At 43.2% G+C, this 13,644-nt stretch overlaps 1 protein-coding gene across 1 annotated transcript in view; it reads left to right on the top strand.

The window, feature by feature from the left end:
* CIPC (CLOCK interacting pacemaker) overlaps positions 1 to 12,504 on the top strand; it is a 34,274-nt gene extending 21,770 nt beyond the window's left edge. Inside the window, exons 3-4 of the mRNA XM_066607645.1 lie at positions 6,893 to 7,044; positions 10,013 to 12,504. Of these exons, the coding sequence (XP_066463742.1) occupies positions 6,893 to 7,044; positions 10,013 to 10,741 (881 nt within the window). The 3' untranslated portion in view covers positions 10,742 to 12,504. The remainder of the gene's footprint in view (positions 1 to 6,892; positions 7,045 to 10,012) is intronic.
* Positions 12,505 to 13,644: the final 1,140 nt, after the last annotated feature.

The raw sequence follows: 13,644 nt of genomic DNA, 5'->3' as shown, positions 1-13,644 counted from the left end.
CACCCGGGAGCAGGAACCGCAGGCGAATCTCCGCTGGTCAGCCTAATCTAAAAGATAGGCTGACCGTGGAAAATCGGGGCAATTCGCAGCATGTTGCAATGCTACGGAAAGCTGCAGCCGGCATGATTCGTCGTCGGTTTACCGCCGGCGAAATCACGCCTGTGGACAGGCACCCTAAGCGATCCAGTTCAACATAAAAGAGCCCTAAGTAACAACAGATTCTCCGTTTGTAGCGCATCGAGAAGTGGAATTTTACTTGGAAATGTTTTTAGTACGTTTCATAAAAGTTGAAGATATAAATTTTAACCCCCTTAGTGACACGGCCTGTTTTTGTCCTAAGGACATGATTTTTTGGGTGATTTTCATCTTCACTTTTTTTAAGCCATGACTTTTTATTTTTCTGTTGACACTAACATATGAGGGCATGTCTTTTGTGTGGAGAATTTTAGATTCTTCTAATAACATCCTTGTATAACTTTTATTAAATTTTTTTGGAGGGCAGAGAGAAAAAAAAACACAATTTTTTTAAATCATGCAGCATAAATGACATGATAAAATTTTTTTCTGCGGATTAGTACGATTATGTCAGTACCAAAATTATTTTTTTTTTAGGCTTTCCACTTCTGAGTTGCTGCATTCAAAGTCCCATAACTTTTTTTTATTTTTCCATTAACAGAGCTGTGTGAGGGCTTGTTCTTTGCATGGCGAGCTATAGTTTTTATTGCTACCATTTTGGTGTACATATAGTTTTTCTTTATAACTTTTATTCCTTTTTTTTTTTTGGGAGGCAAAATGAATTTTAAAAAAGCATTCTGACTCCTTACGGATGTGACTATACCAAACGTGGGTATTTTTTTAACAAAGAAGGGAAAATGTGCATAAAGGCTGCATGTCCACGGGCGATCACGCTGTGTGAAGCTTTCTATAGCGTTGCTATGGAAAGCGCAGCGCCGGGGTCTACGAGCAGAGAATCATAGCAATTCTCTGCTCACGGGATTTCCCGCGATTCTCCGCGGTGAGCCTATCTGTTAGGCTCACTGCAGAGACCTGACAGCGCTCCCCCCTCATCCGGCTGTGGACAGGGGGCCTTAAAGTGTTTTGTAAATTATTTTTTATTAGGTTTTTTTATGTCTCTGCAGGAGACTTGAACCTATGATCCCCTAATAATACATTGCAGTACTTCTTGTACTACAATGCATTATCGCTATGCATAGCAATCACAGGCCATGGCAGACACAGATGCCATTGTCTGGTATCCGGTTGCCATGGCAACATATCAGCCCTGAGCAATTACATGATTGAGGGGCAGTGATATCACAGAGGGAGCGCCCTCCCCTCTGAACACTTTACATGCTGCGACTAACATGCAGTGGGAGATAAGCTATCAGTCACAGCCTGCTACATCTGGGGATGGCAAGGGCTCAGCTTCTGTTTGCTTAAGTTTACGTCCATTTACGAAACCTCTTCCCAGCCAAGAAGTAAACTTATGTCCTGGGGCAGGTAGGGATTAACCTACCATCATTTGAGTACTGGAATCTCTCTTTCTGGATTTGTCTATTTGGTCAGATTAATACGTGTGTATTTGTGCACATATTTGCTTGTGTAAAATTTGCACACGCAATATGCAGTAAAAAGAACACATTGACTTCAATGGCCTCGTTCCCATGCACGTAGTTTGCTTGCTAAATTCTGTTGCACAAAAAAATACGCAGCATTATCTACTTGCCTGCGCATTTGCGCAGGGAAACGGAGCACATTCTAATTAGCCATTTCAATGCATGGGACCGTGGGTGCAGGTTTTCTTGCGCGTGCAAAATACAATAAAAAACGCAATAGCGTGTGCAAAAACACAACCTCTAAAGCGAAAAACACAGTGTAAATACACATACACTCGTATCGATCCGGCTTTATGCTGTTTCTTTGCACCTTTTGAATGTGTAGGATAATCACTACTCCATATGTTTTGGACTATACATGTAGAGGTGAGCACAATACATGGAGTTGTTTTGGCCTTTTTTCTTCTCAGTTCACTTCAGTTCGTCTCCATCCACTTAGTCTCTGTTATTTTGATGAAAATAAACACTAACCATGAAGTTTTGTTTTTTTTTCATCCAAATTAATAGAAACCAAACAGAATGGAGTTTTACGTTTTTTGTTTTTTTTCTAGTTATTTTTAACATTGCAGTCCATGTGGGACAGAGACAAATGGAAACTGTTCCTTTTTGTATCTGGTTGTGCTTAAATTGAACAGATCTGTTCAGTGCAGCTGCACATGTGCTGTTGTGTAATAGAGCTACATTTCAAGCAAATAGACAAAAACAGATCTGTTAAAAACTGATCTTAATAAGGCCTCGGTCAGACGGCGTTTTTTCACGCGATTTGCGCATGCGATCTGCGATCTTTTAGAACCATTGCTTTGCAATGGTATCGGACACATGGGCGCTTTTTTGCGCTTGTCTGATAAATTATAGGACACAAGAAATCGCTGATCGCGCCGATCTGCGATTCCTTGAGTTCTATTATATGCGCTCAATGGGGCTGGCGGCAGCAGCGCCGACCCCATTGAGAACATATACTACAGAAATCATTCTCCTCTGCCACAGCTGTAGCAGCTGTGGCAGAGAAGAATGATGTTCGCCCGTTGAATTCAATGGAGCCGGCAATACAGCCGGCTCCATTGAAAGCAATGGGCTGTGGGCGAGCGCAGGATTAATTTTCGGGAAGGGCTTAAAAATATAAGCCCTTCCCGGAAAAGCATCCAAAAATGTGTAAAAATAAAAAAATATATATATACTCACCTTGTCCGTGCAGCCGGAGTTCAGCCGCGGAGTTCATTCAATAGCTGAGAGCTGCCCCTGATTGGTCCTTGCGCTCAGCCAATCAGAGGCAGCACTCACTCACCCATTCATGAATTCATGAATGGGTGAGTGAGAGCTGCCTCTGATTGCTGAGGGCTGTGACCAATCAGAGGCAGCCCATTCAGCAGGGGGGGATTTTAAATCCCCGGCTGCTGAATACTACCCAGAGCAGTTCAGGAGAACTGCCGGCCGGCCGCGGCTGAACTCTGGCTGCACGGACAAGGTGAGTATATATTTTTTTTTACTTTTTACACAGTTTTGGATGATTTTCAGGGAAGGGCTTATATTATTAAGCCCTTCCCGAAAATTCATCCCACGCTCGCCCGCAGCCAATTGCTTTCAATGGAGCCGGCTGTATTGCCGGCTCCATTGAATTGCAATGGGTTGGACAGCGCTCCTGTGATCGGGGCCTTTTCCCCGAAAACGCTGCTAGCAGCAGCTTTTTCGGGCGGTTTTTCGGCCCCGGTCACGCGATTTGCGGATGCGACATGCGATACAGAAATCGCGGCAAAAAACGGTCGTCTGACCGAGGCCTTAATGTGTAACTCATGCAAATAGAAACTGTTTTCTTATGGATTATTTTGCATTAGTTAGGCCTCTGTCACATGAGCGATTTTCTTATTATTATTATTTTATTTTTACTCATGTATAGGTGCGCTAAAAAAAAATTGCATGTGTACAAAAACGTGAGACCGAAGCAAAAAACCGCACATAAATGGTACGATTGGTATCTCCTGCTGTGGCTGTGACAGCTGCAGCAGGGAATTCTTTAAATGTGAAACCCCTGGATTCTGTCACATCCAGGGGTTTCACCTTGGTAATAGGGCTGGCGGCAGCAGCGGCAGCCCAGTGAAAACATAGGGGGAAGATGCGCTCCTCTGCCACAGCTGTCAATGGGAGCGCGATGCTATCTCATTGCCTTAAATTGAGCCAGTGCTGCTGCTGCCCTATTGAAAGCAATGGAATGAAAGCAACCCCCACAGGGAGGATTTTCAGGTGGGGTGGGCAGGCTTGAAATATAAACCCTACCCCGAAAATAATCCCTAGCTGCAGAAAGAAATTTCATATCACCAAGAAGCGCTGTCTGGCCCTTCTCCATGGTCCCTGGAACTCTTCTTCTTTATGTCTTGTGGCCCGGGATTGAAAAATCCCTGCCTCCTGAAAGTGCTGCCCTCGATTGAACTGTGACCAGGGAATTCCTTCAGTGCGATGCGATGTGCGCTTGAAAACACTGGCCTATCTTTTACAGGTATGATTTTCTTTTCTTTTCTTTTTGCACTTGTAAAAATCAGACATGTGACGACTTTTTTCATTGGAAAGCATTGGTTCGTATAGTGGCAATTTTTTTTAGCGCTCCTATACATGCACTAAAAAATTGCTCGTCTGAACGAGGCCTTAGATAGTTTTTTTTTTCTAAATTCTGAAAGGAATAAAAGACAGATTCATTAATAATAGGTAAAAGAACGGTGATGTGGACATAGACTTAGGGTGGTTTCAGACGGGTAAGAAAATCACACGATTTTCGCTTGATGCAAGAGTCAGTAAAAATGCAGATTATGAAACCAATAATTTACATTCTGGCTGTGATTGGTCAAAACGCTCAGGCAATCAGAGGCAGCACTTCCAGGAGGCGGAGATTTTTCAATCCCTGGCCATAAGAAACGAAGACCAGGGAAGAAGACGCACTGAAGCTGGACAGCGCTTCTAGGTGATGTATTATATATTTTTTTCTTGCAGCTAGGACTTATTTTCAGGGTAGGACTTATATTTCAAGCCCCCAACCCCGCCTGACCCCTGAAAAGCCCTGTGGAGGTTGCCTTCATCCCATTGCTTTTCATGGGGCTGCAGCAGTGAAAGCAATGGGACAGCATTGCACTCCTCTGCCACAGCTGTGGCAGGGAATTTCCTTCACCCTTGCGGGGAGTCCCCTCATCACTGAATACTGTGACAGTGCTATCACAGTGTTTAGTGATGAGGGGACTGCCCGCGGGGATTAAGGAATCCCCTGTCACAGTTGTGGCAGAGGAGCACAATGCTGTCCCATTGCTTTCTGTTCAAAATATTTTGATTCAAAATGTTTCAAGCACTACAATTAAGCACATGAACTCAGTTATATGGCAAAAAAAATAATCTTAGTTCCCATGAGCTCATGAAATATCTCCATCGGCTATACCAAATACCACAAAACAATAGAAACAAAAAGACACAGACTAATAGTAAAACAAATAAACATTTAGACAAAGAACATTACTAGGTAACACAAAGAGGACAATTTCCAGGGGGAAGGGGTAGTCAGGGCGATGATCCCATTGCTTTCAATGGGGCTGGCGCTGCTGCCACCAGCCCCATTAATATCAGGGTGAAACCTCTGAATGTGACAGCATCCAGGGGTTTCACATCCAAGAAATCCCCTGCTGCAGCTGTCACAGCCGCAGCAAGGGATAGCGATTCTCTCCCATTGCCTTCAATGGGGCCGCACTATATGTGCCAATGTACAATCATGTGACCGCACAAAACACGTCTGAAGCTTCGGTCACGGGTTTTTTATACATGCGTTCTGCATTTTTTTTCACGCACCTATACATGCGTGAAAAAAATGCTTGTCTGACTGAGCCCTTATAATGACCTGCAGAAAAAAGTTAGTACATTTTGTTTAACCTGTATGTTGAATGCCATAAAGAAAAATAGAAAAAAAAATATGACAAGAATAGCTAATTTTGCCTGTCTGCATTACAAAAAGCGGAATAGAAAGCAATCAAAAAGTCATATGAATCAACAAAAGATACCATTGAAAAGTACAACTCTGCCCGCAAAAGAAACCCTGGAACAGCACCGTTGACAAAAAAAGGGAAACATTTTGTGTCTGTGTGTGTGTGTGTGTATATATATATATATATATATATATATATATATATATATAAATTCTGGTATTCACATAATTGTACTAACCTGCAGAATTAATGTAGCATATTATTCATACTGCATGTTGAATACCGTTAAAATATAAAAAAATTGCAGATTTTGTTAATCTTGCCTTCAGACAAAAATGAAAAAAAAAGTGATGAAAATGTTACACGTCCTCAAGAATAGGATAAATGAAGACTAGAGTTCATCTTGCAAAGAAACAACCCTCATTGAGCTCTGTCAATAGTAAAATCCTTCAGCCTCTGCTGACTCTACCTCAATCTGCACAGTAAGGGCGCCCACCCACTGGCGTTTTTTTTTCCCTGCGAAATTCGCAGCATTATTTTTCTGCAAGGGTCTATGGGACTTGTAATGTTAAAATCGCGATCGCGCAAAATCGCACTTTACCGCGAATCGCGGTAAATTGCGATTTTGCGCGATCGCGATTTTAACATTACAAGTCCCATAGACCCCTGCAGAAAAAAATGCAGCGAATTTCGCAGGGGAAAAAAAACGCCAGTGGGTAGGCACCCTAAGGGCTCAGTCACACGGGCGTTTGTACGCGCGTCTGACAGCTGCGTTTGCGATCCGCATCTATATAGACCCAATGCTTTGCAATGGGAGCGGTCACATGTGCGAATTTTTCATGTACACAAACGCAAAATAATAGGACACAGCGATTCGCAGAACGCATGCAAGTGCATTCTGCTGCAAATCGGTGTTCTGTGTATGTGCGCTCAATGGGGCCAGCAGCAGCAGCGCCGACTCCATTGAGAACATAAACTGAAGATCGTGATCCTCTGCCACAGCTGCCACAGAGGAACTCAATGTTCTCCCATTGAATTCAATGGAGCCGGCAAAACAGCCGGCTCCATTGAAAGCAATGGGCTGCCGGCAAGCGCTGTAGTAATTTTCAGGGAAGGGCTTAAAATATAAGCCCTTCCCTAAAAACCATCCTAAAAAATAAAAAAAAATCTGTACTCGCCTCTCTGCAGCTGCCAGGGCTCCGCCGCGTCAAGCCGGCTCTTCTCCTGAACTGCTCTTATGGGCCTGCTGAATGGGCTGCCTCTGATTGGCTAGGGGTAGGCAGTTGCAATATCCTGTGTCTGACATTGTGCTTTCTTCTTTAGATGTTGCATCTGAGTGCTTGAGCTCTGTGGAGCAGACTGACACTGAGGAATATCCCTCATCATCTCACTGGAGCACTGGAAAGAACTCCCCAAGGTGTTCTGCATCTTGCCCTCCCCCTTTGCTTGTCTTGAAGAATTTGCTGGTAGATCAGGTAAAGCAGGAAAAATATGGATATCTTGTAGCCGACTTACTGTCAGATCTTACCTGTGTAGAATCTGTGTCCACATAAACTAAACTCAATAACAAGATTGTCCCATGTGTATAAGAACTTCCACAAGTGAGTGAGTCTGGTGGATTTCAAGGAGTGAAGTTTCTGCCCTGGGTTTCAGCTATAACTTTAATTTTAGTCATATGTACTGACTGTCTTATTCACCTGTGTCTGTAAACATCCCACATTCATTTTAACTTGTCTCCACTTTTTAAGTGTATTTGTGACTGTGAGGCCGGCTTCACACTGGTGATAGGCCTTCTTGCAATGCGAGAGTGAGTGAAAACATATGATGATGAAACCAATGATTTTCAATTGTTTAATTGTTATTTGTGATGTCTTAATTCAACCCTCGCAGCGCTAAGAAAAATCTTCGCTATCGCCCATTGTTTTCAATGGGGCCGGAGGCAGCAGCGCCAGCTTCATTGAAAACATAGGGAGTATATCGCGCTCCCCTTCATCCACTCGGATGAAGGAATTCCCTGCCACAGGTGTCACAGCTGTGGCAGAGGTCTGCGATGCTATCCCATTGCTTTCAATGAAGCAGACGCTGCTGCCGCCCCATTGAAAGCAGTGGGTTGCAAGCAATCCCCGCAGCGATGATTTTCGGGGAAGGGCTTGAAATATCATCCCTAGCTGTAAAAAAGAAAAGGAAAAAAAATTAACTCACATAGACAAGCTGTCTGGCTCTTCTCTCAGTCCCCGATAGTCGTCTTCTGTCTTCTGAAGGACGGAGATTGAAAAAATCCCTGCCTGCAGAAAGCGCTGCCTCTCATTGGATGAGCGCTGTGACCAATCAGAGGCAGCGCCCAGTCATTCTTGAATGACAGCTGAGCGCTGCCTGTGATTGGTCACAGCACTCAGCCAATCACAGGCAGCGCTCAGCCATTGATCGATGAAAAACCATGGGCGATGGCACAGATTTTTCTTAGCACTGCGAGGGCTGAGTGAAGACATTGAAAATGTGAATGAAACCATTGAAAATCATTGGTTTCATTATCATGCATTTTCTTTCACTCTCGAATCGCAAGAAAGCTTATCGCCAGTGTGAAGCCAGCCTGACTGATAATAGTCCTCCTTGCTTCATTCTTCTGTGTACACTAATGACAGTCCACCTGTCAATGTTGTGATGTGTACCTGCACTGACGGACCACCTGTCTCTGTAGCGGTGTGTATACACTGATGAGACACCTCCTGTCTCTGTAGTGGTGTGTATACACTGATGAGACTCCATCTGTCTCTGTAGTGGTGTGTATACACTGATGAGACTCCATCTGTCTCTGTAGTGGTGTGTATACACTGATGAGACTCCATCTGTCTCTGTAGTGGTGTGTATACACTGATTAGACTCCGCCTTTCTCTGTAGTGGTGTGTATACACTGAGTCTCTCCACCTGTCTCTGTAGTGGTGTGTATACACTGATGAGACTCCATCTGTCTCTGTAGTGGTGTGTATACACTGATTAGAATTCTCCTGTCTCTGCAGTGGTGTGTATACACTGATGAGACTCCGTCCGCCTTTCTCTGTAGTGGTGTGTATACACTGAGTCTCTCCACCTGTCTCTGTAGTGGTGTGTATACACTGATGAGACTCCACCTGTCTCTGTAGTGGTGTGTATACACTGATGAGACTCATCCTGACTCTGTAGAGGTGTGTTTACACTGACTGTCATGTCCTCCTAAACTTAGCTAGTAATTATTATGAAATTATAGTACAAGTGTTTCTGGTGGCGCAATGCGCCACACAGCTGTGCTACATGGACGTCACACAGACAGCACTGCTACGTACATTGTTCATTCCATACAACAGGGATCAGAAGCAGCACAGCATTGGAGATGAAGGACCTGTGATGATGTAATCATCATGCTCCGCCCCTGATCACATGACAGTGACATCATCAGAGGTCTTTCATTGCCAGTGAAGGAGTTACATGCTCATCACAGGTCCTGCATGCTTGTGCAGATTACAGGCAGACTACAAACCCCCTGCTGCCTCAGTTGCTATGGAATACTAATGAACACCTACTTGGACAGCGTGCAGGACCTGTGATGATGTCACCATCATGTGATAAGGGGCAGAGCATGTAACTCCCTCACTGGGGATGAAGGACCTTTGATGATGCCACAGTCATGTGATCAGCGGTGGAGGATGTAAGTCACTCACAAACTCACTCACTCACTCACGACAGGTTGTCGGTAGTATTTGGATTTGTTTCTCTCCCACGTATTGTATTTTGTAATTGTTGAATGTGCACAAAGCAGGTCCACATGGTATATGATGATCAATATGATGTATTTTGGATTAGTTAACTATTTGGATAACGTATTAGAATTTATTTTTTTTTATTCTTGTATCTGGTTGCAGATTATCTGCAGAACCAATAAATATATCACAGCAAGGAGCAGGTGATTTGGAGTGTTGTTTTCTACTGTGATCTTAGGCTGGCCTAACACATGAGATTTTGAGTGTCTGAACACACTGATCATTTAATGTGTATAGTGGCTTTTCAATACCCCCCTGACAGCAGATGCCGGGGACCAATTGGGTGGTTGGATTTACGCTGTCTAATCCTTTTGTTCCAGGGGAGATAAATCTGTTGCAGTCGCTCTCCCCTCTTTCAGAGTATATGCACACACAACCAAGCATGCATGTGTATTGGGGTGTCAGGCAAAATAGCTGTCTGCCAAACGAGTGTTGGTCTGACAGCTATCTTATGTGTATGGATAGTCTAATGGATGGATTGCATTCATGAGTCCATATATCATTACATGCGTTTCTAGGCTCTGATGTTCCTTGGTCTTCACTATACTTCCGATCAGCATTAAATTCTTGTTTTCAGTTTAAGAGAGCTCCTGTCACAAGTTGGAGAGGTCATTGAGTCACTTTTCATAACCACTTTTATTCCTTCCAGGGGATCAGACCTGAACCGCATGCCCAGTCCTGGGCTGTCCATCCTTCCTTTCAGCTGCTACCAACGTCTTCACAAATCTTGGTTTTTCCCTCATCCATTCCTGCCAGTAAGCCTCAGCCTATCTGCAAAAACTCCACCAAGTACTTGCCTATCTTGAACTCTTACACCAAGATTGCACCGCATCCATCTCAACTGTCTTCTAGTTTAGCCCATCCAAAAGCAAACAAGAGGGGGGCTGATACTTCTCACCACAGTCAGGCTAAGAGGCTACCTCCTGGACTACAGTGTTGCACAGCAAAAGGAAAAGCAACATCACATGTCTCTGAAACTAATGTACAAAAGGCTGTAATGCTCAGTGATGAGCTTAGTCCAACCACCCCACTAAAAGACACATGTTCCAGTGATAGTTTAACCACAGACAGGGCGATATCCTCCCAAAATACCTCATATAATAAAGACGAGGCACTGCCTGCTCAGCAGCAACAGAACAAAAATTGTCGATTTCAGAACACAATGGATATATTACGCCGCTCTGGTCTATTGAGTATTGCTATGAAGACAAAAGAATTGGCACGACTCAACCAGGCAACACAGGTGCAGCTAGAGAGACTGCAGGAGCAGGTTGACCTATACACCAAAGCAAACTGCAGCAATGACCCAGAGGACTGGCAGATTTTACAGGACTCGCTGGCAGGAAGTCATTTGATGCTCAAAGAGATTGATATGTGACGCTGATCCAGGCTTCACTGCTTAGTAATATCAGAGTCCTGCTGGTTTCTGGATTATACAGTAATATCCAGACATGAAACACTGCCTGCTGCACCGTAGACCTGTTAGTGCTATGATAACAGGAAGGTCAGAAGATGAACAGCAAACAACCATCATGGTTACTTGAAATGGTTGTATTTCCTTATTGAAACAGGGAGCTAAAGATATAAAAAAATGTTTTCTCTATAGAATCAACCATTTGAGATTTATTATGATGAAACTCTGCAATAAGCTGAGACTTTGACAACCAGCAGAGTTTACAGTTCTGTATCATGACCAAGAGCAAACGATGCAGGAGCTGCACTGCTTAAATACACTGTAATACTGTTACTGCATAACGTGGATGGTTACACTGAGTAATACCCTAACTGTAGAGCCTCATCCGTGGAATGTGCAAACACCTACCGTAGTATCATAACATTGACTTTTTATTTTACTTTTTCTCAGTTTACTGGGTTATGAAAAGCAATCCCGTCCTCTACCTCCATGTTTTTTGTTTGTAGTTCTCCATGTTGTCCTTACCATAAAGACAGCCATTTTGACAGCTTGTTAGACCATATATCACTTGTGATATTGTGAAACTGATTAGTGGTCTGCTTCATCTTGGCGTTTTGGTCTTCTTTTTAGTACTATGTGACTGACCACCACCATATTCCATAGAGCCCATTTGCCTTGTGAGCCGAGTTTCCTTCTTGTTTACAAGTGGTTATGTAGGAGTGGTAGGATGGACTACGATGCTGAAAAGAAGAACTGCAAAGACACATTAGGAGATCGCCTGGGCATTATGAATGAGGGAGGGAAAACTATTGCTTTATCACAGACACTTTTCTTAAGCTGCGGTATGTTAGTATATATATATATAGAGAGAGAGATATGATGGTGAACCATGCTACATTGTGTTTACTGTATGATGCGAGTTGCACTCGAAAAAATTAGGTGCAGCTTAAAATTCATCCGTGTGCAAGAAGCCTAACCTGGAACGATGATCTGTGTGAAAAAAATCACTGCATGTTCGAACAGATCGAACAATATGTGGACAGGAGTCCGTGTGTTGTCCAGCAGGAGCAGTACCTTAGTTTTCTTGGACGCAACTCGTAATACGGTCATGTGAATCCGGCATTTCTATGATGATTGTGATAGTAAATAGCTACGGTTGCCATAAAATCAAGAGAATGAAGGGACCTATGTCTGGATGGTGAAAATTGATTGCAAAAAAACCACCGGCCTCATTTATCAAAACTGTCTGACAGTAAGACTGCCCTTGTCGGCCATAGCAACTAATGACAGCTCAGCTTTCATAGCTTAATCCCCTACCAGTCTTATTAAAACTGGGAAAGACCCTACTGAAAATCTCACTTTTTTTTATTGCATATTTTTAATTTATGTTTGAAGTAAATATAGTCTGCGCATAACTCAGCTGCCCTAAATAACTAATTTTAGCCTTAAGGACCGGAACATTTTTTTCACCCTCTGTATTCCAGCCGTCACAACCGTTTTGGTTTTATCTTCAATTCAGTGTAACTGTTTGAGACCTTGTATTTTGCAGGATGAGTTGCACATTTTTATAGGAACTATTCTGGGGTACATATGATTAAATAACTTATTTTTTCAGGGGGTGATACTAAAAAACCCTGCAATTTTGTCTTTGGTTCTGGAATTTATTTTTCCACTGTTCACTATAAATAATATATTAACTCTATTCTTTTGGTTATTACAGTGATACCAAATTTATGTGGTTTTTGTTATTATTTACTACTTTAGCAGAATAAAAACCCTTATTTTTTTACCATAGGATTTGTTTTTGTGTTGCTGCATTCCTATTCCTATATAATTTTTACTTTTCTGCTTACATACATGTATAATGGCTTGTTTTTTGTGAGACAACTTGTAGTTTATATTGGCACCATTTGGGGTACATACGATATGACTTTTTTTATTCATGTTTTTGGAAGACAAGATTTTTATTCTTGTGCGAGTCTTGTACGAGAATAGAACATGCAGATGTGCGATCTCCTGCACATCGTACAGAACATGAATGGAGTGTCCGCGTACTGTGCGAGGCGAGTCGCACCGTAGAGTGTTATACGCGACTCTTTCGCTCATGTGAATACACCCTTTAGATACAGGAGTGATTAGATGAGCAAATACTTATCTAATCACTCCTTTTCTGGCCAAAAAGACCTGCTAACGAGTGCATTCAGATGAGGCCATTTGGTAAAAACTGGAAACATTGCAAAACAATGACAAAAAAACACACTTGGAGTAAAGTTTAAAGCCGTATTCCCATCTTGGCTTTTAATAGCCAACATGGGAAAACGCCAAAGCTGTGTTTCGACTACCTGTCAGAAAGAGCTAAGCACAGTGCTATTTCCTTAGCTCCCATTGAAGTGAATGGGAGATATGAAAACAGTGTGGCAAAGTGTGCTACACTGTTTTTAAGGCTGCCTGTCCACAGGCGGCTTTTAATTGCATTCCCCACAGCGATAATCCGGCTGCGGGGAATGCAGTGAAAGCTCTCCACAGCGTTGCTATGGAGCGCGCTTCCCCCTTGTCCACAAGCAGAAAATCATTGCGATTCTCCGCTCGCGGGCGGCAATTCGCAGATAGGCTGACAGTGGAGATCCGTCTGCCGGCTCCTGCTCCCGGGCGGCAGACGGGATACCGCAACACCCGTGGACAGGCAGCCTAACTCTGGGACTTATGCCACTCTCACACATGCGCTTTTCAAGCTCTGTCTACTCTATTTTACCGCGTTTATCACTCCTCATCACCCATCACAATGATGGGGTGTGCTAAATCCTGCTGTCGAAGGCAGGAACCTGTGTCCAAAAACTAAGGTAAAATCGTGACAAAATTGCAACGTA

This window comes from Eleutherodactylus coqui, chromosome 6 (assembly GCF_035609145.1).
Source record: "Eleutherodactylus coqui strain aEleCoq1 chromosome 6, aEleCoq1.hap1, whole genome shotgun sequence".
Classification (NCBI taxonomy): domain Eukaryota; kingdom Metazoa; phylum Chordata; class Amphibia; order Anura; family Eleutherodactylidae; genus Eleutherodactylus; species Eleutherodactylus coqui.
The sequence above is the reverse complement of the archived record's forward strand: the minus strand, read 5'-3'. Positions and strand labels throughout refer to the sequence as shown.